Consider the following 25,189-nt stretch of genomic DNA (forward strand, 5'->3'; position numbering starts at 1 on the left):
TAACAGTAAAACTAGATTTAAAAATGTTCACACAGATCTTTTATACAGTGGAAGTGAATGGGGACTAGTTCGAGCGCCAAAAAAAAAAAATGTCAAAACACACTAAAGGATGATAATAACTGTAAAGATGTAATAATAAAGCATTTTAATTCTACAAGAAAAGGAAAGTACACCACGACTATAATAACAATAGCGACACTGAGGAACGATATTGTTGAAATCACTTTCAGAAAGATTTTTTTCCCAGCTTATGAACAGTAAAAACGACAAACGACAATCAATCAGAATCCACCCAACTTTCAAGAGCTCGAGCATTTAAAGAGATAGTTCACCAAAAAATGAAAATTCTGTCATCATTTACTCACCCTCATGTCATGTCGTTCCAAACCTGTAAGACTTTTGTTAATCTTTGGAAAGTGGTAGTTGCGTAGGCTGTCAACGGAGGGATGAAAAGTTCTTAGATTTTATCAAAAATATCTTAATTTGTGTTCCGAAGATGAACAAAAGTCTTACGGGTGCGGAAAGACATGAGGGTAATTAATGACAGAAATTTCATTTTTGGGTGAACTAACCCTTTAAGTTGTTTTTTCTTGAGAATGACAGTCCCAGTCCCCATTCACTTTCATTGTACGAAGCAGCCAGGACATTCTGCAAAACACTCTTTTGTGTTCTTTGTAAAAATGAAAGTCATATGGGTTTGTAACAACACAAGTGAGTAAAGGCCAGTTCAACCCAAGAACGATAAGTATGAAGATAACAATAACGATAACTATATTAGCAATAACACTCTGTTTACTATAAATGCACTCTTCAGTTTTGTCGCCTGCCACTATAAATGCTCGAGTTCTTTAAAGCAGGATGGATTCTGATCGTCTGTCAATGTTTTTATCATTCATCAGCTGGAAAAAAAATCGTGACAATGATTCCAACGTTATCGTTCCTCTGTGTCGTTATCGGTGTGGTGTGGGCTTCCCTATTCTCATAGGATTAGAACGATAATTATCATACATGCTGTGAACGAGCCTTAAATGATGACAGAACTTCCATTTTTAGCTCAACTTTTCTTTTTAATTGTCACATTAGACATTATCATATCCTTCACCGTAGACACATTAGCAAATTAATGCAGCTTTTAAAAAATAGACCCATTATCAGAACATCAGTACATACATTAATACATTAGCAGTGATTGCCTTCAATATGTGGAAACGGTAATAAACCTCATCTGTACATACTGGAGTGAATGAGGATGATGAAGACGAAGGCAAGCTAATGGAGTTCAGACACCATCCTATAATAATAAAGGTTGTCATGGAAACGAGGCAGCTTTATGTCTGGCTCTGAAAACGCAAACCAAACCAACCAACCAACAAACAAACAAACAAACACCCCCATGAAAGAGTTGATATGCATCACAGACATACTGAACCTACTGAGATCTAGAAATGTGGATCTGCCCTACACAAACAACAAGGGGGTCGGATTGTGTCGGTCAGGGGTTAAAGTTGATGCCCTTTTGACTCTGAAATAGACAAGCGAAGAAAAAGAGACGACAGCTTCCCAAAAACATGCTGATCTCAGCATCTGAATCGATACCACACAAAACCTCTTCATCACGTTTTCTTCATTATCACCCACATACAAAACCTCTTTATACACACATGCTCGATTTTATCAAACCAAACAGACCCATGAACACACACACACACACACACACGCACACACTGACACCATCCCCCATCTGAAACCCCCTCACAATGAACCCCGTTTGATTTTCTCTCACGTCTGTTCTCCAGCGGGGTGCGGATAATCCGCGATTATGGGATATTATCCGCATCTCGTCCATCTAACACACTCTCACACACACACACACACACTTGAACATCTTCCCTGGAGTGCTGAGATTATTCCCATATCAGGGTCGTGCAGTGACATTATCCTAATCTGGGAATACTGTAGGACACAGATTACTGTAAAGATGCTATTATAGACTGCAGATTAACAGCACTTATACATGAGAGAGAGAGGGAGAAGAGAGGTTAGGGTGAATGAGAGGAGGAGATGGATGACGAAAAAGAAAAATAGGGATAAAATAAAAAGATCAATGTCATTTTTGTAGTGCTAGTTACATGCATGGGAATGAATTCTGTTCTCGGATAACTATGGAAGCTCGTTCCCGCCACTAAAAAAAAATTCTGGAATTCTGACTTTTCTCGCAATTGCGAGTTTTTAATCACGCAATTCTGACTTTATAACTCACAGTTCTGACTTTTTTTTCTCAGAATTGCGAGATATAAACTTACAATTGCGTGATATAAAGTCTGAATTGTGAGTTATAAAGTCAGAATTGCATTTATAGTGTGCAATTGTGAGGGAAAAAAGACTTGAGTTTATCTCTTGCAATTCTGACTTTATCTTGCAATTCTGACTATATCACTCAATTCTGACTTTATAACTCTCAGTTCTGACTTTTTCTCAGAATTGCGGGATATAAACTCACAATTGCAAGTTATAAAGTCAGAATTGCGTGATAAAAACTTGAAACTGCAAGAAAAAAAAGTCAGAATTGTTAGATAAAAATTACCTTTTTTATTTTTTTTTTTCATGGTGGAAACAAGCTTCCATAGATAACAGTGATTGTTTGATCATATTTAGTTTTGAAGTATTTATTTACAAAGCATTTAGGAGGAATCTCACAAATTAATGTCATATTTCACAATATATATAAGAATTTTAAGACCATTTGAATTGGAAATTAAGCACAATTTTCCCCACAATTCTCATTACTATTAATATATATATATATATATATATATATATATATTCCTCTAATACTGTTATGTGAATCTAACAGACACATTTAATTTTAATTATTTTTTAATAAATATTTTTAATTAATTTCAAATTTTATTGAAAAAATAAATGTACTACAGCAAATACTACCATTCTGTATGCTTATTGTACACTATAAATTATATATATACATTTTTAACATTATGGTTTAAATGTGCTTAATTATTATTAAAAAAAGTCACAATGCAAAAAAAAAAAAATGATGGTCCTAAAATAACTGTATTTTGCTTTATCCAAAATATAATTTCAAATCTTTTGATTTTGGTATGAAATATGACCCAGCCATGTTCTTGATGGGTTTTTGTGAGATTCCTCCTATAGTCTATGATTTATCTTCATTTTGAATGAGGTGAGATGAGTCTGATCTCACTGGAAACATTCAGACGTCTGTCCGTACAGAAGACGAGGAGTGTTCTGATGGTTTGGACCAAAGAGTAATGAAGTGCAGCAACGCAAAAAAAGCGCTTCAGTGTGTGTATGTGTAGTGTTTCCCTCTGCAGCTCCTTTACATCTGTCACGATTCATTTATATTCTCATGATTTCAGAAGTGTGTGAACAGTTTTCTTCACTCTCTGACGGCGCGTTTCTTCCTGACTGACTCCAGCTGTGAGGGAGAGAACGAAAGACACGACAGTGAGTTCAGTGGAAACGTGACCGAGCCGGAGACATTGCGGGCTTTAATATTCACCTCGTTCTCCACCATCTTCAGTCGGCCGAGTGCGTCTTTCGCTGCATCCTGAGAAACGAGAACACTTCTTTAGCTTTAATCAAAATGACTGTTGCAAAAAAGCAGAAATTATTTCATCTCTTTACGAGTAAATGTGGCATCCAGCGTCTGCTGGGTCACATCACAAAGTTTTGATGAAATATCTGCGTTAGCAACTGCATTAGTGTTTCATTTCAACATGAAACAACATTCACAACCCATTTTACTTCTGTCATGTCAAGTATTTCTGATTGAAATGGGATATTTAATGAGAAAAATAGGACACCTCATACTCGATCGAGGACAATCAAGAAGCAAAGGACAAATTTATCAATACAAATGTGTGTGAGGTTTGTTCACCCTGTTGCCTTGGCTGGAAAACGTTTTCACTGAATCGGAGAGACCGTGAACGAACTTCCGCAGCACATTTTCATATTCTGAGACACAGACAGAGAGACACATTATTAAAATAGATATTTAGTGAAATACAGCTGTTTATGACCATGTTTTTTTATTTATTTATATAAATTAGGGTGTTTTTCATTTGAATATTTGCATTTCATGTAAATGTGGCTGTTACACTACTATTCAGACATGAAAATAGTTAATAAATGGACCAAATAATGTATTAATTACAATTTAAAAACAGTAATATTGTGAAATGTTATTACAATTTAAAATAATCATTTTATATGTGAATATATGTTGTCATTTTTATTCTGTAATGAAAAGCTGAATTTTCAGCATCATTACTCCAGTCTTCAGTGTCACATGATCCTTCAGAAATCATTCTAATATGATGATTTGATGCTCAAGAAACATTTCTGATTATCATCAATGTTAGAAAATAGAAAGTTCAAAAGAACAGCATTTATCTGAAATATAATCTTTTGTAACATTCTAAATGTCTTTACTGTCACTTTTGATCAATTTTCATGTGACCTTACTGAATAAAAGTATTATTTCCTTTAATTAGATTTCTTTTCCCATCGCTGCCTCTATTAAAGTTTGACGTGTGGTACCTGTCAGTGCTGCCGGATGTTTCTCCAGGTATGATTTCTGCCACTGCAGTCGGTGACAGACGTCCATGTGCTGCTTGATCAGCTCTGACGGATCTCGTCTGTTCTTCTTATAATCACTGATCTGAAGAGACGCACAAAACGACTCATGATACACTCTATATCTGCTTAAAAACAGTCAACAGCTCACGACTGACACCAACACACACCTTCCACTCCAGCCTCTCTTTGTCGTGGTGAAGCAGGCTGAAGCTGTGCATTTTATACTGCGGAGGAGACGAGCTGAAACAGAGAGACACACGTGAACACGCTCACAGAGGAACATGCGGTAAGTGCCGTACAATCAGCTTCAGTTTTACCTGGGTTTAAAGTTCCTGTCATGATCGTTTTGGGGTTTGGATCTTGGAGAAGGTGCTTGCTGGAAAGAAAATGTTTTATGAGTTTCTGTCTTTGTATGTAAGATCACATCCTGTGTGTAATGAAAATACCACCAATTATGATCTCGTACCCGTTCCTTTTCCTTGCTCTTCTCCTGCTCTCGCTCTTTCTCCCGCTTTCGTTCTTTCTCGGGTGAAGGTGTGAGCGGGTCGATGACGAGCCATTTCTCCGTCACAGACTGCAGCTGAACTCCACCCAGCGGCTCCCGGATCTTCACACGCACCTCCAGCTTCCCTCCCGTCGCCTTCCGTCCGTCTAACACCTGCAACAGCAGCACAGCCTCATGGGACGCCGGCGCTTGTGTGAATGTGACACGTGAATATGAGTCTGTGTGAGTCACTCACGTCTATGATCTCTCGGATCTCACACTGGTTCTCCAGGGCTTCTAGCTTTAGCTGAGCGCTTCCCACCACTTTATCCGTCTTGAAGAGACCGCTGCACACACACACACACACACACACAGATTATTAGAGTCAGACAAAACTGATCTACTGACTATTTTGCCTATAGAAAATGAAGCCTATTTTTAAGATGATTAAGTTCGTTCTGCACCATTTTCATGACAATTACAACAATTAAAATGTAAAATTTAAATAAAAAATGTGAGGAAATCCCCCCCCCCAAAAATCTCATTAGAATATTGCTAAAAATATTAAAATTTTTGTAACGCAAAACATTTACGATTATTTAATGATTATTAAATTATTTATTTAAATTGTCGCAAAGCATTTATTAAGAATTTCTTTTGCTGGCTTTAATTTATGCTGATTTGTTAAAATTACTTTAAAAATATTATTTACAGTTTAAAAAAAAAAAATACAATATAGAGAATCACCATTAAGAAAAACAAGAATTTGACAAAAAAATAAATAAAAATAAAAAATAAAATCCAGACATATTACAACAATGCGAATTTGGGAGGGAAATCTGCTTAAATGTCACAATGCAACAACCAAATGATCCAAAAAAAAAAATATATGAATAATCTCACCCCTTGTGTATGATTTCAAACTTGATGCCTTTGGCCTGTACGACCCTCTTAAAGCCTCTGTGATCTCGCTTGATGTTCAGCTTGAACTGCTCCTTAAACTCTAAAAACAAACACAGACTGTCATCTAATGCCACCACCTGTTCAATACACAGATCGTGTGTGTGTGTATGTGTGCGTGTGTACCTGGACAGTTGGTGTTTTTCACATTTTTTGTTTTGTCTCTCTGAGCTTCTTCCTAAGAAAATTACACACAATACATACGTTTCCATTAAAAGTTGTGAAATTAACTTGTGTGCAAGATTGGAATATTGCATTAAACATTTGCGAATAAAGCAGCGTTTCCATCATGTGTTCAAGAGAAAAACTGGCGCAAATTATCTGTAATAAAAATCACAATCATGTGAGACGCTTCTGGGAGGAAATTAAACCAAATCATTCTGATGACAGACTGTGACTCAGGCGTTTCAGAATCACCAAACCAACATTTAAGATGCTGCGATGCGTTTGGTCTGCTGGTTAGTCCAGTTGTCCAATCACAGCCTCTTTTGAGGCAAAGTCAACAGGTTTTGTTGCACTTCGAGGCATTTATTAGGTAAATTTGTTTCCATCGCAGTTTATGCACGTCTTCTTAGCGGATAAAAAATTACTGTGCAGAATTTTTTATGCACATTTTTAGAATTTATGCGCATCTTGGAGTTTCCATTCAGCATTTTTTATGCAATATTCCAAAATGCACATAAAAATAGGTGGATGGAAACATAGCTACTGTTAGATCCCAGTTGCATGCGTGCGTGTGTGTGTGTGTGTGTATGTGTGTGTGTGTGTGAGTGAGAAAGTGGTGCATACCGCACTGGGGAACGGAAACTCAAAGCGCACGCTTGCATCCAGATCGTTGGCGGAAACTCCTGGAGAAAACACCAAAACAACATTTTGTCACAGAATTTCATTATTGATATTAAAGTATTAACTTTCTATTCATCAAAGAATCCTTAAATAAATGTATCAGAGTTTTCACAAAAGTCTGAAGCAGCACGACTGTTTTCAACATTGATAATCTGAAATGTTTCTTGAGCAGCAAATCAGCATATTAGAATGATTTCTAAAGGATCATGTGACACTGAAGACTGGAGTAATGATGCTGAAAATTCAGCTTTGATCACAGGAATAAATTATAGTTTAATATATTCACATAGAAAAGAGTTATTTTAAATTGTAAAAATATTTCACAGTATTACTGTTTTTACTGCATTTTTTACACCTTAATATATACATGTAGTAAATCATAAACAGACATACTTCACTAAATATTTATTTTAAAAAAAGAACTTTAAATGTTGCATATGGATTGCTGGGAATAATATTGGTCAGCATAAGATACTTTTAAAAAATCCCAGAAACATTTAAACAGTAGTGTTTAAATCACAATCAATCACATTTAATCATTTGAAACAATCTCTTTCCAGTCATATGACACACACACACACACACACACACACACACACACACACGTACATTTATCTTATCTTTGTGAGGACATTCATTGACACAGTGTAATCTCTAGCTCCTTACCCTAACCCTAACCCTACCCATCACAACTAAGTGCCTAACACTTACTCTAAACCAACCCTTAACCCGATCATAACCTTATCCCTAAAACCAAGCCCTGTCCCTCAGACAGGCCTTTAAAGGGCTCTCAGAAAGTGAGGACTTCGCTCTCTTGGTTTTCACTCCAATGGTCTAAAACTCAAACCGGTCCTCAGAAAGACAGTTGTACAAGTACACACTACACACACACACACACCTGGAGGAGCGGGCAGGTTGATTCCTTTCACGATGGTCAGCACCATGTCACTGGACGTCAGGTTGGGAAAGATCCTAAACACAGAGAGGAAGACATTCAGGGAATCTGTGCAGGACGTCCTCCTCACTGACAAACGTGTGTGTGCGTTCTTACTTGACGGAGTTGAAGGTGCGCTCCTCTGTGTGGTACTTGGGTACTGATTGGCCTTTGGCATGAGCTTTCTTCAGTATTTCAATATTACTCATGCATTCCTCTGCCAGCTTCTCAAACCTACAACACACACACAGAAACACACACACACACACACACACACACAGTTGTTTTTCTATCATAGGCACTTTTCATTGACTTCTATTGTTTTAATATTGAGCTCATGATCTTTGCTCTACAGCAACCCTTAAACCAAACCCTCACACGACCGTTTCTGCATTTTTCATTAATTACTGTGTTTATTAAGCTGTTTTCCTCATGGGGACTGTTTGCTGCTCCCATAATGTGTGTAATTTCAGCTTTTACTGTCCATGTGGGGACACTCGGACTCTACAACGTTGGAAAAATCTGACACAGATACACTTTAAGGCTAGCTCAAGATTTGATATTTCATTTTAAGGTTTATATTAGTATTTATAAATAGAACATACATTCTGACAGATATTATTTTTTTAATAAAAAAATTTAATGAATTCAATTGAATGTATATAACAGTATATGTATATAATGGTTAACTTTTTATACCATTAGTATGTAAAAAATATATTTTTATAAATCCTGAATTACCAAAGATAAATAAATAATTAACAGTACTTAAAAAAAGGCATTAATTTATTAAAATTAGATGTTTAAAATTCGCAATTTTAGTGCTTATTTAGATAAATATGACAAAATCTTTCTGTTTTTCTTTTATACACAACTATTAATTTTCTCTTTTGCTCACCAAAGCTGCATTTATTTGATCAAAAATAGAGTAAAAACAGTAAAATTGTGAAATATTTTTTACAATTTAAAATAACTGTTTTCTAAGTGAATATGTGTTAAAATGTAATTTATTCCTGTGATGCAAAGCTGAATTTTCAGCATCACTACTGCAGTCTTCAGTGTCACACGATCCTTCAGAAATCATTCTAATTTGATGATTTGCTGCTCAAGAAACATTTCTGGTTATTATCCGTGTTGAAAACAGTTTGTGCTGCTTCATATTTTTGTGGAAACCGTGATCATTTATTTCAGGATTCTCTGATGAATAGAAGATTTAAATGGAAATCTTTTATAACATTATAAATGTCTTTACTGTCACTTTTGATCAATTTAATGCGTCCTTGCTCAATAAAAGTATTAATTTATTTGCAATCTTTTGAACAGTAGTGCACATTCATCACTCAAAACACACCTGAAAACTCTGTATGTAAGAATCTAAACAGACATTTACTAACACAAACACAGCATCAAGACGAATGAAAACACTCACCTGGCAGTTTCTGCTACATTCCCCATATGAGTGAACTGCTGGGAGTATTCCAGGCATTTCTGGAAACATGAATCATTTAGATAGTAAATAAGCCTTACATTTGTCTTTACATTTGTCTGTGTGTGCTTTACATGTATCAGATCTATGGCATGTTCTTGAGTTGTTGTGTGAGTAACACAGGAGCAGAGACCTCGTGCTGCTGTTTGAGCTGTCCCATGAGCTGTGTGTACTGCTCAGCCGAGCGCGGAGACACGGCCGACGAGCGAGACTGAGACAGTCTGTAGTCCTCCTCACTGACCGGAGCGCCCGGCACCTGCACACCAGAGACGAGACCGTCAATAACACATCAGCAGCACTGCAAACCACACACTGAGATCCGAGTTACACACACATCTCTTCACATTCACACACACATGTTCAGACTGTCCAGAAACGGCATGAAATATAGTTTAGCTGAGCAACGAGCTCAAGATCTGAAAATAATCAACTTTTTCCTCTCTTAAACACATACAAACACTCATTCACACTAGAGATGAACAAAATAAATTTTCTCCTGAAACCAAAATTAAATTTTCATTTAGCCATTACTGAAAATAAAGTTGATTTAATAATCAATTAATTAATCAAATTTACTTCAAATTAAACACTGTGATACTGTGATTTTTTAATACAACAGCTGAGGAAGTGACATAAGGGGTTTTCGCACCGGAGGAACCATTTCATAGTTCCTAGAACTATTGGCGGAAGTACCCGGATTTTGTCGTGTTTGCACCGCAGGAACTAGGAACGATTTTAGTTCTAGGAACTCCTTTAGGGGGAACTAAACTTTAGAGTCAGGTCTAAACCAGCACTACAGGAACTATCAGTGACGTAAGTGTACGCTGATTGGTCAAACGCATGTCAAACACTGGCAAAAAGCCGTGTAAACATATTTACTTCACAAACATGGAAAACAGCGATAACCACATTTACCTATTGTCTGCATGGTTGTGTTCTTTTCTCCGCCTCGATGATATGTAATAGTGAAAGTCATAGGAGATTTCGTCTCGTCTCTTAGCCCCACTTTTTGCTCTTTCAGTCACGTAAATTGTGTTTACATTCCATCTCCGTTATCACGAAACCCACGACACACAACAAACACAGCTCCGATCATGGCATCCTCCATCCACCGGTTTTTGACGTTTGTAAATTACGCGCTTAAAGACGCCGCTATCGGCCGCTTCAGAGTTCCTACTTCTGGTGCAAATGCAACTAAGAAAATGGCCCGGGAGAGAAATTAGTTATCGGGGAACTATCCTAGTGGCTAGTTACTATAACAGAGTTCCTAGAACTACCCAGCGTGAAAGCCCTTATAGAAAGCCTATCATGTATTTTTCTTTTTCTATTGGAGCAAATGGGAACACATCAAATATATTTGTTGTAATTTCTGTTCACCACTACAGTTGTTTACACAACTAAGACGACATCTGCTTCTGAGAACCCTGAAAAATGTGAAAAGGGTCCACTAGTGGAATTCGCAAACCTTGGTGATGTCAACAGGAAGTCCGGCCTTGGCGGCATTGATCATGGAATCCATGCCTTTAGCGTTTCTGAGGTGCTGTGCAGCGCCCTGCATGTCCTTCATCTCTTTAGAGCGCAGCGCCGCCTTCACAAACTGCTGCCTGCGCATCGTCAGGAAATCCAGCTGCTGCTGGGCTACAAAACAACAACACACACATTACACAACAGCGCAGACACATTAATGCCTTTATATAAACTGTATCTACCTTTCCCTCCTGGTTTGGGGGCGTTTGTGGAGCCAGTGGGCGTCCCTGCGGTGGACGGGGCTTTCGGAGGAGCGGGAGCTCTTGATTTCTGAACGGCAGGCTGAGCTGATGGCTACACGGAAACAGAGCGATGAAGAATCAGGCTGAAACACAGTTTCTAGATCAGGGATGGGCAACTTCAGTCCTGGAGGACCACTGTCCTGAAGAGTTCAGCTCCAACCCTGACCAAACTCACCTGCCTGTAGCTTTCTAGAAATCATGAAGATGTTGATTAGCTTGTTCAGGTGTGTTTGATCGGGGTTGGAGCTAAATTCTCCAGGACAGTGAGTTGAAGTTGCCCATCCCTGTTCTAGATGCTTCACTGACCTTTGACGCTACCTTTTGTGGCTCCTCGTCTTCATCCGCGTCAGCATCTGCATCCTGATTGGCCAGTTTCATGGCTGTCTCCAGGACGCCCATAAAGTTCTGGTTGCCTCCCTCAGTGCCCTGCAGTGGAGGACAACCTGACATGGACACACATACACAACGTCAAGAGAGGCACACAAATGATCTACAACTATTCTTCTGAGGACTTTACTTTGACATCTGATTTTTTTTAGGCCACTGCCCTGCAGAGTTTAGCTCCACGCTAGTGGTTCAACGGAACACAAAACTCACGGTTCGGATAATATGTTTTTTGATTCACGGATCGGTTAGTTTTTCGGATCAGCAAAAGAAAATACTTGAGTACTTCGATACCACAGCAAAAACTACTAGCCTAATAATGTTCAATCATTGTTAAAGGCAAGTAAAAAAAAAAAAAAAAAAAAAAAAAAAAAAATATATATATATATATATATATATATATATATATATATATATGATCAAATACTCTAATTACAAGATAAATACAATATAACAAAGTTACAAATACAGTAAGGTCTAACAGTAGTATTCATTTTAGGTACAGAAATATAATCATTAAATGTAAAATAACGCTAAAGCAGAGCAGGGCTGAGTGCTGTGGGAGCAGAAACGAGGCCGCTGGAGCGATTGCTAATGAGAGACAAACACGACACACGGCTCGAGAGCAGTGAAGCTTTTATTATGCCACAGTCGTCGGCGCCTGGTCCGTACAGATCACGGCTCAACTATGGGTGCGTCTCAATCAGCTCCTGAGCTTGTGAATCATTATATCGTGTACACGAATTCGGGCACTGGTAAGGACAGTAAGGACCCTAGCTCACTACACATTGGGACACTGATGACTCTATATTTTCGGTGACATGACAACGTCCTCATTGTAGAACGTGATTTATGTTTCATGCTTCAGAACTTCCGTTAAGGGAACACAAAGCACAATTAATGCTCCCTGGTTTTCACGGTACATTTTGGGACTTTTTAGGGAGAGAACGTTTCAGTGCCCTATAAGGATTCTGCAATTAAGACAGCCCTTAAAATGGCCGACTCCCTGATGAGTGCCCTAACTAGTGAACTAGGGAGCTGATTGAGACGCACCGCATGATCCGTTTAATCCCTACTCCAAACCCTAATTAAAGACACCTGAAGAAGCTAATCAAGGTCTTCAGGATTACTAGAAAGCTACAAGCAGGTGAGTTTGATCAGGGTTGGCGCTGAACTCTGCAGGAAAGTTTCCCTTGCTACAAACAAGTAAACAAGCATTACCTGGTGGAACTGGAAGTTCTGCCAAATTCACAGGCCGTCCTGCTTTATGAGCTTTAATGGCATCTTGATATTGCTTAAGTGAAGAACACACACACAAAAGTTGTTAAATAAATGGCTTTTTTATTATTATTATTATTATTTTTTTTTTTTAACATATGTGACTCTTGGCGTGTTACCTTGACTATGCGCTGGTGCATGCGCGCTTTGCGGTCGTCTCCTTTGCTCTTGGCGCTCTCCGCAGCTTCTTTGTATTTGTCCATGCGCTGCTGTAAGGCCTCGGCGACGCTCCGGGGAGCAGAGAAAACTGAAACACACACACGTTCTTTCATATACAGCGTAACTGATATCTAACCTGGGTTTCATCTGTGTCTGGGACGTCATGTGAACACACACATGTTCTCACCTGTGTCTGGGGCAGCAGCGGGTGCAGCAGCAGGTGCAGCAGCGGGTGCAGCAGGAGGAGCGGCTGGTTTAGAGGACAGTTGGGGAGGGTTTGAACGTGGCACTTCGACCTCAGCTGAAACGGAGAGACTTTCATTAGTATCTGAATAAACTAGCCACTATGTAACTGGGGTGAGTGATGATCTGTGAGGTGAAGACGTACCAGGAGGAGGCGGCAGTGTGTTGATGTCGACAAACTCCCCTCGGTCAACCGTCTCCAGCAGTGAGTCCAACCTCTGTGGGAAACAGAGAGCAAATAAAAGTTTATTTTCATAGTTGTTGTGGTTAACTGTAACAGTGTGTTGTGTAAATCTACAGTCCACGATAACAGACCTACACTTCTGTTCAAAAGTCAAGGCTGCATTAATTTGATCAGAAATACAGTAAAAACAGCAATATTGTGAAATATTATTACAATTTAAAACAACTGTTTTTTTTATGTGAATATATTGTATAATATAATTTATTCCTGTGATCAAAGCTGAATTTTCAGCATCATTAGTCCAGTCTTCAGTGTCACATGATCCTTCAGAAATCATTCTAATTTGATGATTTGATGCTCAAGAAACATTTCTGATTATTAATGTTGAAAACAGTTGTGCTGCTGCATATTTTTGTCAAAACTTCAGGATTATTTGATGTATAGAAAGCTGAAATGAACAGCATTGATTTGAAATAGAAATCTTTTCTAACATTATAAATGTCTTTACCAGTGTACAATTTTAGTACCACTGAGATACTTATTTTTTTTTTATTTTATTTTATTTGAAAGTTGTAGGCATTTTGTTGTGCTTTTGTTATTTTTATTAGTTATTTTTAATGTCTCTATAGTTTTTATTATTTTTTCAATTTTACATCAAGATATGAAAAACTAGCTGAAGATGTGAAAAACTTTATTTTAGTTAACATTTATTTTATTTCAAGTAACAATTTTTTATGCTTTTATTTGTATTTACCTATAATACAATTTAATATATTTTATTTATTTAACTATAATACAATTTTACTGTTAAATAAATTTAATACATTACATTTTTAAAGTTAAATTTTAAGTTATATTTTTATTTAACTATAATACAATTTTATAGTTAAATAAAATGGATTTAAAAAGTAGTTATTTCAAAATAAATTTAACTACTATTATATTATTGTTAAATATATATATATATATATATATATATATTTTTTTTTTATTATAATACAATTTAAAATAATATCCCTGGTCTTTACTGTCACTTTTGATTAATTTAATGCATCCTTGCTGAATAAAATCATTTTTTATCTCCAAATAAAATATCTTACAGACCCCAAACTTTTCAACGATAGTGCTCCTAAATAACAATATTTAAATTAAAATCACAAATGAATGTAAATGTGGCGTAAAATACTACTAATCATGAATCAGTGACACTCGGGTACCTTGGACACTTGGTAGAGTTGTTTGGCTTGGTCAGTGTTTCCGCTCTGTTTGGCCTTTATGGCTGCCAGCTTATACTCTCTTTGTCTGCTCAATATACTCGCTTTGAGCTCTGAAACACACAAATGTGATTATGAGTGCAGTAACGGCTTTCAAAACAGTTTTATAAGAGTTAAATGAAAAATTCAGTGCATGTGTGTGTACCTGAGTGCTGTGAGTTGGGCTGGCTGGGCGTGAGGGGTGATATGGCTGGTGTATCGGGTGTTACGGCCATCGGTCTCGCTGATGGAGGCTGTAGCAGCTGAGGTTTAGGTGGAGCGACTGGCTTCACGTTGGCCGTCTGCGGTGGCGTGTTTGCTGGAGCAGGTTTTTCTTGCTCTCTGATTGGCTCGGCCTGCGGCGCAGTGGAGGGTTTTCCACCAGTGGCCACAGGAGGAGGAATCTCTTCTTCATTGATGGGTTTCCCCTTTTTAACTGACGTCAACATAGACTGTAGAGTCTAAAAACAAGAAGAATATGTTACTGAACAAGTTTATAATGTCTCAGATGGCATTCGACAGATATATATCGCGAAGATATTTGGTCATTTTAAATTATTGCATCAGCTGAAAAGGTTTTCTCTTTGGCTGCTAAATGTCGTAAACAGGACTTTTATTTTGACAGCGGCCACCCTGCTTTCTCAGATATTGGCAGTTTCTATTAAAAAAACCTATATTGGTCGATCACTACTCTCAGATACGGTCCACCTTCAGTCCGCGGTCGTATCGCCGTGCTTTGCTGGTCTCTCCCGCAGCCTTGGCGTTGGTAATGGCTGTTTGGTACATGTCTAACCGCTCTTGCAGGCGGGACTCCAGGCTGGCTGTGGACTGGGGTGCTGCATTTAAGCGTTGAGGAGGTGCTGGTGACGGAGGGGGTTTCCTGACTACTTGCTCCTCATCGTCTTCCAACACCTCATTCAGCTCGGCCTGAAAAACGACTTTGATCAAAATCTCTTCATGCAAAAAACATCATATCCCATGTAGTGGATGTAAAGACGAGAAGGTTTTTGGCTAACCATGAGATCAGCATCGTTCTCCAAGTCACCGTCATCATCTCCGTCCTCGTCCAGGTCTTTCATACAAAGAGCTGCCATCCGCTCAATGTCCTCCATGGGAACCGGAGCTACATGATGCAAAAAAGAGAGAAAGATGATGGGAAAATGCCATGGTTTAGATGATTATAATTGTTAGTAGAGGTCATATCTAAATAATGTTTGGTGTCCTCACCTTTTCCTCCAGGCTTCCTGCCCGCTGGTCCGCCCCTCCCTCCTCCTCCTCCCATCAAGGCCAGAAGCTCTGCCTCTAGCTCCTCCTCATTTCCTCCAGAGTCATCCAGCCCGCCATCAGGAGCCAAATCCAACAGCAGTCCCATCTGATTACATGTGAGGACGGAGAGCCAGTGTTATTTTGGTAAAATTGAGATACTATTATATCTTTTATTATTATTATTATTTTGAATTAGTTTTTTATTTTTATATTTTCCAATTTTATTTTAATTTTAGTTATAGGTTTAGTAATTTTGTTGAGTTTTTATGTCTATAAAGTTTTTTAATAATTTTATTTCAGTTTTAGTTATTTTAGTACTTCAAGTTAAACTAAATGAAAATGACAAATATTGTCAACTAGCAAGTTTTCATTTTGGCTAAAATTTATTTTATTTTAAGTAACAAAAAAGTTTTATTTTTTAATAGTTTCCAATAATAACCATGTGCAAAGTAACTGATTTAAAGATTGTTCAAACACTACTATGACATTTTGTGAATTTTGTGAAAGCAATTTTATGCACCTACATGCACTTAAAGGCACAATATGTAAGATTTTTGGATTAAAATATCCAAAAACCACTAGAACAATCATCAATGACATCATACCCGCGTTTCCCTCGGTTTCCGATTTTATTTTGTAGAAACCATGGAAACACCAAAGATACTTTAAAATATTATGTGTTTTATTAGACAGGTGAGCAACTGTTTAGATATATTAATCAACAGAAAACTAATCATTGTTTTACAGCTCAACACAGCTAGTCTTATTGTTTGAATCGCTTGTTTCCTTAATTTACCACAAGTACCATGTTTTTACCATGCCTCAGAGACAATGCTATTTTGTCAAGTGGCTAACATAGCATAATCAGAGAGAGCTTTTTCCATCATACAATATATTTTTTTAATTAATTATAAATTAATTGCATGTCATTTAGCAACACAAGTCATCCAGCATTAAAGGTGCGGTAAGTAGATTTTGAACTACGCTGTTGGACATTGTTGATATTTGAAATCAACCCAAACAAACCCACCCCTCTCTTCATTGCTCCGCCTCCAAAACTCACACTCCTGAGGCTGTCGCCTCTGGCTTGCTTAGTTGGGGACACTTGACCTTACATTTGATATTCAACAGTGCTTTGATCTGCCTGCATTGACACTATTCTTTAAGAGCTGCTGTGCAGCCAAACAATGTACCAGTTATCAATGTAAAGCTGCTTTGACACAATCTACATTGTAAAAAGCGCTATATAAATAAAGGTGACTTGACTTGACTTGACTCCAATCCTAACCACCCTGCTCCAAGTCGGTCTTGAACTCTGGCCCGATCGCTGCTGGCATGCGAGGCGAAGGCACTAACAATGACACTAAACACCTTATTCTCTAGCAGTTGTCAGTGTGCAGTAGTTTACCTGTACAAATCTCACTATCTGGCCACTGTTACACACGAAATGCGAGAGTAACCATGTAAAACAGCACTGCATTACTCCACATAGACAACGAAAAGAGCGGAAGTGGCTGACAGCAGCATAAGCATAATAAAAGCTCTGCTGAACTCCCACAGCTCTCGGCCCGCCCTGCTTCATACCACAGTACCGTTAAACTTAATACATTAGCTCATCCATGAACATGAGTTCTGCCCGAGTCCGTCAGATTGCTTTCCATCAGCTGTGGAGGTGAAGGCGACAACTCCCATGATTCCACGCTCATTAACGGCATCATTAAGCTACGCTTTTGTTTAGAATAGCGACCTCTAGCGGCAAAAATTACATATTGTGCCTTTAGGTGTATATGCATAACAAGTCCTGGAGTTTTACCTATTAAAGTCACAATGAAACGGAAGTAGCGACAGATCTTTTCTTTCATAGCATGAAAAATAATCAGAAAATAAAAATAATGGTTCTATGCATGGGTCGTTGATTAGATTTTAACATTGTGGGCGTGGCTCTCAAAAGTGGGCAATAATAACCAACTGCAGAACAGCAGTCTGAGTTAAGGTTGAGCTTATAGTTCTAGTGAAGGGTAGGGTTAGTGGTTGGGGTGAATTTTTGTTTCATGCTGACTTGAAAGCTGAGATTTAGGCTGTGATTTCATGACTCAGGACACAGTACTGCCTCTCATCTTGTTTATTACCTGTTTGGCCCTGGCGGCCCCCTGGCCCTTCTGCGGGGGGTTCCGGCTTCGACTCATTTTCTCCGCAGTTCCCTCAAACCTGGAGTAAGAACAAGAATGATTTATTTAAAAAGCTGCAAAACATCCACTGCATCAGGATCAGCCCTTCAATAACACCACAGCCAACCAGACCAGAAAGTGAGAGGCGTCATGGCGCATTCCTAAATCATGACGTTTATGTGACGTTTACATTAGCATAATCCATGCATAGACAGAATCAACGCCAAAATGTTTAATTGCGCTATATACTAGACCTCCATCAGCTTACAATAACTGACTACGAGCTCAATAGCTAATATTTCAACAGTATTTAACCTGCTAGTGTTTACAGGTTTAAACAAGGGAATCGAAAGCTGATTTTGCAGTAAAAACTGTTGGAGGCAAAGCTAAATGAAGCTATGAAATACATTTCAGCTCATTCACAATATAAATCAGAAAGTAAACAACTAATTCAGTCAAAGTGCCAGCTAGCGAGGAGGCTAGTTCTTACACCAGCCTATCTTTACTACTAATTTGAACACGATACCTCGATCATATGTTCCTCCGAGGGCGGGTTACGTGGTCACTATCTGTTCCGTTGAGAAGAATAAGCTGTCTGTCATAAAGTTTTTGCACTAGAGTTTCATAAATACACAGGTAAACACAAATCTGCACTGCTGTCAATGACAATTCAGCACTTCCTGCTTTTCGCCAGGTTTCCCATAGCAACGGCAGAGCCTCGCGCTTTACGGCAAGCGGGAACGCCCCACAGACTTGTAGTTCATCCGCTAATGTCGACAATTTAAATCATATATTAAGCTTTGTCGTGTTAAAAATTGTTTTCTTTGAGAAAAGGTGCAGAAATATATATTTATTTTACTAAATATGCTACCACGAATAGCGTCACGAGTCTTTCGCGCGCATTTGACTTATGAGTTAATGTCTGTCAGATAAATTATACGTTATTTACTTAAGCTTAAAATGTTTATTTTGTTTGTTGAACGTTTTATAATTGTTTATAAGTAAATATTTTATGAACGTGCGTTAGATGCGAATTAAATTAATACATTTAAACAAACAAGCTACAAAATAATCAAATTAAATGAGTCAAGTGTGCCATGAATTTGTTTTAACTTGTTTCTTTTTGTTCACTTAGTTAAATCTGGACTAAAACAAGACAATGACCAAAAGAAAATCAAAGACTACAGGTACCTTTAACCCATGAGAACATAATACAGTCATTCACTCAATTAGCTTGATTGTAGCTGTATTACCTATTTAATTTTCAAGTAAATAGACATGTTAATTTAAATGAATGTATTTTAGCAGAGTTCAGACCCCCTAAGAGAGCGCAGCCCAGAGCAAAACGACAGAGAAGCACTGAAGAAACAATCCTGCAGTCTGCAGATGAAACTCAGGTGATTTGTCTCTCAGTTACACAACATTTTGAAGAATATGCTTTGATGCTGTTATATTTGTGTTTCTTTTGCTGATTCACATAACTCTTCACCTTAATATCTAGATTCAGACACCACAATCAGAAAACAACAACTCCCACAATGCATCATGCTCAGACAAGCTGGATGAGCATCAGCCTGGACAGAGCACATTACAAAAAGGTCAGAAAACAGAGTTCCCTGTTGATCCTTCTTGTTCACTGGAAGAAAAAACATGCAATGGTGACAGTGATGAGGATGGAAATGACACTAACCCACCTGAGGTTTCTCATGAGATTGAACAAACTGCAGAGATCGCAGTACAAACCCCAGAACCTAACAATAGTGACAAGTACGCTCTCTCTAGACATTTAAATGTGGAAGCTACCAATGAAGATCCGCCTGACGTAGACCTGGAAGATGAAGAAAGTGAAATCGCAAGCAATTCAAACCATGAATCCCAGAAGGTCCCGGATGACTCTGAATTACCATCAGATGAGTGTCAGGACAGTATAGACACTGAACCCAAGATGGCTGAACGATTAGGGTCTTCAGACATCATAGCTGAGACCTCAGTTGATGAGACAGTAATTCAGATGACTGAAGATGCAGGTTCTGCAGATCCTATAGTAAAGAGGAAAATCAGAAAGAGGATGGGAATGTGTCGGCTTGGAGAAAGGAAGAGGATGCTCAAGGGACAGCCGACTAGAGGGAATGTATTTGGAGGAGGACAGGAGAACGAGGCAGGTCAAGGTATTAATGAGGAGTCGGTCATGATGAGTGACGATTTAAAGAAGGATGGCTCCGTCTCTCTCGAAGATGAGGGAACTACTGAGTCAGAGGTTTCAGCATCCCCCTTCCCAACCCCTTGCCCATTGGAGGGTATACCTGTACAGGAGGAACTGCCTGATGTGCAGTATGGGAATGATGTTCAAGTTCAGATATTGGTGGAAGGCATGTCAAGCGATCAAGAAATTACTCATGAAACTGACAACACAATCCTTTCCCATGCTGATGATACTCTTGTGGAAACTGAAACTGAATGTGTGGAGCAAAGCTCTAATGAAAGCAACATTAGAGAAGATAAGCCAGAAATGTGCGATGATTTCACAACTGAGATGGGTACCGAAGTGACTGTAGATCTAGCTGAAGTTTGCAAGGAATCAGCCGATGTTTTGGCTCAAGATGCAGTTGTGATAGAAGGTCCACTTGAAGTTCTCAAAGAGACCGCCGAAGCCTCAGCGTCCACTTCTGAGGTTGCTAATCATTTTGAAGAACTACTTGTTGTGGGAGGCAATGAGATGGAGTTTGAGGAGTGCTGTCCATCTGAACGTGACATGAACACTTATATCAGCAACCACACCAATGAACACTGTGCGGAGTCCATGGATATTGCAGCCAATGAGACCATCAGTGCACTTCCTGTAATCAACCAGATAGAAGATAAGTGTGAGTCTTTGGACTGTACTTTGGTTGCTGCAGCTGTAACACCTGAGAAGAACACAGTGAACTGTGAGGACAGCTGCATCTGGAGTTTGTCCTTGCCTGCAGCCCCACCTTGTGGTGAAGATTATGAAGTGCAAGTGAGTTATTCTTTTGAATTAAGAACATACATGTATACAGTTCAGCCAAATTTAAAATTCTTGTCATTATTTACTTTCGTAAATCATGTAATTACAAATTCTAAGAAGATATACTGCAGGATGTCCTAAGTGCTTTTTTAAGCTTTAGAAAGTACATAGAAGTGTCATAAAAAGTAATACGGAAGTAATTTCAGAAGGAGAGCTTTGGTTGAGGAAAAGGCCAACATATAAGTTGTTATTCACTGAAAAAAAACGTTTCAATTCGTATTTAATGGGTTATTTCACCTAAAAAATGATTTTTTTGGGTCATAATTTACTTACCCTCATGTCATTGCAAACCCTTTTTTGTTCATCCAATTAAATGTGTTCATCATATAAAGCAGTCGGTCTCTTCAGAAAATTTGGACTAAACCGCTCAATTCATCTCTATGAATTTTCGGACAGAAATCTCTCAAATTTCATCAAAAATATCTTAATTTGTGTTCCAAAGGTGAACGAAAGACTGGGTTTGGAATGACATGAGGGTGAGTAATTAATGACATAATTTCATTTTTGGGTGAACTATGGCTTTAACTCATATATGACATATCAAGATGCATTGCACTATATTTGACAACAATGTCAAGACACGCAAGAATCAATGTCGTTTGGCCTCAAACCTTGTGAGAACTGCCTTATTTGAATTTAATTTGATTTGAATTTAGCAGAAGTGGATGAAAGAAAGACTTCTAGCTTTGTAATGGCATGAGAGATTAAGTATTAAGTACATTTTTGTATTTAGAATTCCTTTGAAACACCAGAACCATTACTTTGAATTTGTTAATTGACTAAGTTTGCCGTACTGTAAGTAGCCGTGAGTTTTGGTTTGATAATTAATAAAAATGTCCAAAACTCTCACATGTCCTTTAAAGTGATAGTTCACCCAAAGATGAAAATTCTGTCATAATTTACTCACCCTTATGTTGTTCTAAACCTGTATTAATTTCTTTGTTCTGCTGAACACAAAAGAAGATATTCTGAAGAATATCTGTAACCAAACAGTTGATGGACCCCATTGATTTCCATAGTATTTTTTTCCTACTATGGCAGTCAATGGCTACCGTCAACTGTTTGGTTACAGACATTCTTCAAAATATCTTCCTTTGTGTTCAGCAGAAGAAATTAATACAGGTTTAGAACAAAATAAGGGTGAGTAAATTATGACAGAATTTTCATCAAACTATCACTTTAAAGTCAACATTAAGATACTAAAACTGAGCTGGATCATCAGTCAGTTACAGAGCATGATGGTTTACTGAGTGACGCTCATGAGCCTCATCCGAGTCCTGTCGCTGAACCTGATCCCTCCAGCCCTTTATCCATCGACTCTGTGACAGATTCCCAGCTCAACAACATCCCTCTGAGGTGAGATGAGTGCGAACGATTGACTTTGAATGGTGTGTCTATTTAGCTAGCAATTGGTTACATTTCAGAATTTACTGTCTAGGAGTCATTAATGTGCCGTACAGTACAAGGCATTTTGTCCTTTTAATGGTTTACTTTTGCTCAGTTTGGAGGACCTCCCAATCTCAGAAGCCGCTTGTGATCTGGAAGATGCCACAGAGATGGTGTGCGGCCTAATCAGAGATCTCGCCTCTCTGAAGTAAGTCATGATTCGACAGGTCTTGAGCACTTAAACATGATTCTGATTGTGTGGTTTGCACTGGAATACATCCCATATAAATACCTTTGACCATAAACAATCATAATTTTGATGCTCTCTTGCTCTTTATCTTGCAGTCAGATAGTGAGGGATGCGCACAGGAAGATTGGAGTTCTGCAACAAGGCAGAAAACCTCCAAGACCACAGTTTCGCTGCATGTATGGCCCTCCACACTAGAAATATTGACACCTTTTGAGTTTCTGAATATGTTCTAACATAGGATATAGTGGACAAAAAATGTTTTGATAAAAAAAAAAAAAAACTGTATAATTTGCACTGGTTTAGATTGATTTTGCTAGCAACCACTTGTTCACATCTTTGTGTCATCTTGCATAGAGCTGTTCTGTTTCAGTAAGATGAAGTTAATTTTTCTTAAGTTCAAGCAAAGTAGGAAACATTGTAATTCTGTCAATCACAGGTTGTGACCCCTAGACTGAAGAGTTGTAATTTTAGCAACTGGTAAATCCCTTAAATCTGTCTGTCCTCCTTTGCAAACTTTAATTTATTATAATTTGTTTAGTAAACTTTCCTGTTTTTGTTGTGGTATTTGATTCGGTATCATATTTATTTTGTAAAACTAGACCTCATTGAGCTAGTGTCAACAGAAGTGCTGTGATATTACACATCACACATAAAAAGAGTTCTAAAAGTGAAAATATTTATATATTTTTCCATTTAACTCAATTCTTTAGTGTAACTTGGTATTTTAAAAAACACATGCATTTCACAGTGTGATGAACAAAACCAGAGGATCATGATCTGCAGCACAATTAAATCAGAACCTGAAGAACGAGAGAAAACAAGATTTTGATATTTTGTTATTGATGCAAGACACATGCAGCTCTAAAGAGTAAAACACCTAATATTAACAGTAAAATATTTCTTTTTTAAACATTGATACAAAAAAAAGGGGTTATATCAAATACAAATTTGTCAAAAACAGATTGTAGAAAAAGCGCTCAAACGGTTGCACCTGTAGCAAGCCTAATGGCTGGTGTACAAGTTTGTTAAAAGAGAAAAAGTGAAACACACAAGACCATAGTGCACACAACTGAAATACAAAGAAAAAGACCGCAAAAAAAATAAAAAAATAAAAAGTGCAAAATCAAACCGTGAAAGCACATGCATACAAACTCACACACAAGCCATTATGGATAAAACAAACAATGATAAATTAAAACTTGAATATTAAAATTTTCTGTAAAAACTGTCTTTTTAAATAGTTTCCCATGTCCAGATCTTCTGCAGGTCAGCAGTGTCCCGTTCACCATGTCGATTTGGCGTACACGGAGCTGTAGGTTTTATCCACCAGCGGGCAGAACCTCTTCGTGTGCGCGCTGGCGCCGGTGGCTCCGCACAGGGGACACACATACTGGCTCAAGTACGGGCACGTCACATTCCCATTGCGGTCTTTGAGGTAGTGTGAGGTGAATACGGCCTCAGCCTCACCATTATGTTTGCAGAAACTGCAAAATTTCCTCTCGGGCGGGATGCTGGCGCTCTTGCAGTGTTGCAGGCTCCTTTTCTGCCTGGTCTCAGGCGTGCGCGCACGCGTCGGGCCGCTTGGAGACTCCATGAGCGCGGCGGTTGGTTCCCTCTTGTCATCTCCCGCGCTTGATTGCTCTCCCGCCCGCTGCATTCCTTTGATCATGTCGGACAAACCCATGTAGTCCTTCCAAGGCTGAAAGTCCTCATTGTTAGACTCCATAGATCCATGAGCTGACAGGATGTAACGGAGGAGAGAAAAAGCCATGTCACACTCACCACCTAGCGAGAACCAAAACAACAAGCAGTCAGACACGCGCTGAACAGAACGAGACCAATTAGGACATGATAAGTACGCCAGGTGTCCTCTGACAAATAAATTTCCTCTGGAGTTACTATTGTGAAATTATTGAAACTGATTGGAGAAGAGGAAAAAGCCATATCACACTCACCAGACCACCGAGCGAGACCAAAACAACGAGCAGTCAAGCACGCGCTGAACACGCGTGGGTTTTAAAGGGCGGACGTCACAGCACGAGACCAATTAGGACTCGATAAGTTTGCCATGTGTCTCTGAAAATAAATAAACATAGAGGAGAAACTTAAGTGACATAAATTTCATTTGAAACTCTGTGGTTACTATTGTAACATTATTGAAACTGATTGGCGTTTTTGAAATATAAAATACTCTATGACGTTTTAAAAAGACCTTGTACAATCGTTAAATTACAAAATTATAGAACCTTTATTTTTGGCAAACAAAAAAATAATTATTCAAGATTCAAGAACTTTATTGTCTGTACTTTAGTACAATGAAATTCTTATCTTATTCTTATTTGTCCATTCCTCACAAGAAAGACAACATACAAAGACAAAATATATAAAAGAACACACAATAAGGGACAATAACCAGTAAGAATAGTAAGAACACAATAATAGACAACACCAACAGTATGAATAAGAAGAAACA

General features: G+C 38.2%; 3 protein-coding genes across 6 annotated transcripts; 1 reads left to right on the forward strand and 2 right to left on the reverse strand.

Annotated features, from left to right (window-relative positions):
- Positions 1-1,046: 1,046 nt before the first annotated feature.
- cc2d1a (coiled-coil and C2 domain containing 1A) lies at positions 1,047-18,739 on the reverse strand. Of its 3 annotated transcripts, none has more exons than XM_051894756.1 (29): positions 18,561-18,738; positions 17,996-18,074; positions 15,828-15,972; positions 15,617-15,723; positions 15,309-15,527; positions 14,767-15,061; positions 14,565-14,674; positions 13,309-13,381; positions 13,108-13,221; positions 12,881-13,008; positions 12,705-12,777; positions 11,418-11,542; positions 11,040-11,151; positions 10,796-10,968; positions 9,464-9,586; positions 9,274-9,332; positions 7,962-8,078; positions 7,809-7,882; positions 6,854-6,912; positions 6,191-6,242; positions 6,008-6,107; positions 5,361-5,451; positions 5,087-5,278; positions 4,938-4,996; positions 4,788-4,860; positions 4,582-4,702; positions 3,920-3,996; positions 3,542-3,589; positions 1,047-3,457 (listed from the first exon to the last, which is right to left on the reverse strand). In XM_051894756.1, the coding sequence occupies exons 2-29, from the start codon at positions 18,050-18,052 to the stop codon at positions 3,419-3,421; spliced, it is 3,015 nt and encodes a 1,004-aa protein (XP_051750716.1). In that variant the 5' UTR covers positions 18,053-18,074; positions 18,561-18,738; the 3' UTR covers positions 1,047-3,418. The 3 variants fall into 3 exon arrangements, with proteins under 3 accessions (XP_051750716.1, XP_051750710.1, XP_051750727.1); XM_051894750.1 differs by having other exon boundaries at positions 11,406-11,542; XM_051894767.1 differs by lacking the exon at positions 15,309-15,527 and having other exon boundaries at positions 11,406-11,542; positions 18,561-18,739.
- Positions 18,740-18,757: 18 nt separating this feature from the next.
- si:ch211-286b5.2 (uncharacterized) lies at positions 18,758-23,831 on the forward strand. Of its 2 annotated transcripts, none has more exons than XM_051894857.1 (7): positions 18,758-18,868; positions 19,170-19,221; positions 19,340-19,431; positions 19,536-21,032; positions 22,303-22,436; positions 22,582-22,674; positions 22,812-23,831. In XM_051894857.1, exons 2-7 carry the CDS (start codon positions 19,194-19,196, stop codon positions 22,909-22,911), a joined length of 1,944 nt encoding a protein of 647 aa, XP_051750817.1. In that variant the 5' UTR covers positions 18,758-18,868; positions 19,170-19,193; the 3' UTR covers positions 22,912-23,831. The 2 variants fall into 2 exon arrangements, with proteins under 2 accessions (XP_051750817.1, XP_051750824.1); XM_051894864.1 differs by having other exon boundaries at positions 19,343-19,431.
- On the reverse strand, positions 23,530-24,782 carry nanos3 (nanos homolog 3). The gene is made up of 2 exons (XM_051894955.1): positions 24,672-24,782; positions 23,530-24,501 (listed from the first exon to the last, which is right to left on the reverse strand). Exon 2 carries the CDS (start codon positions 24,485-24,487, stop codon positions 23,999-24,001), a length of 489 nt encoding a protein of 162 aa, XP_051750915.1. The 5' UTR covers positions 24,488-24,501; positions 24,672-24,782; the 3' UTR covers positions 23,530-23,998.
- Positions 24,783-25,189: the final 407 nt, after the last annotated feature.

Source organism: Ctenopharyngodon idella, chromosome 1 (assembly GCF_019924925.1).
Source record: "Ctenopharyngodon idella isolate HZGC_01 chromosome 1, HZGC01, whole genome shotgun sequence".
Lineage (NCBI taxonomy): Eukaryota > Metazoa > Chordata > Actinopteri > Cypriniformes > Xenocyprididae > Ctenopharyngodon > Ctenopharyngodon idella.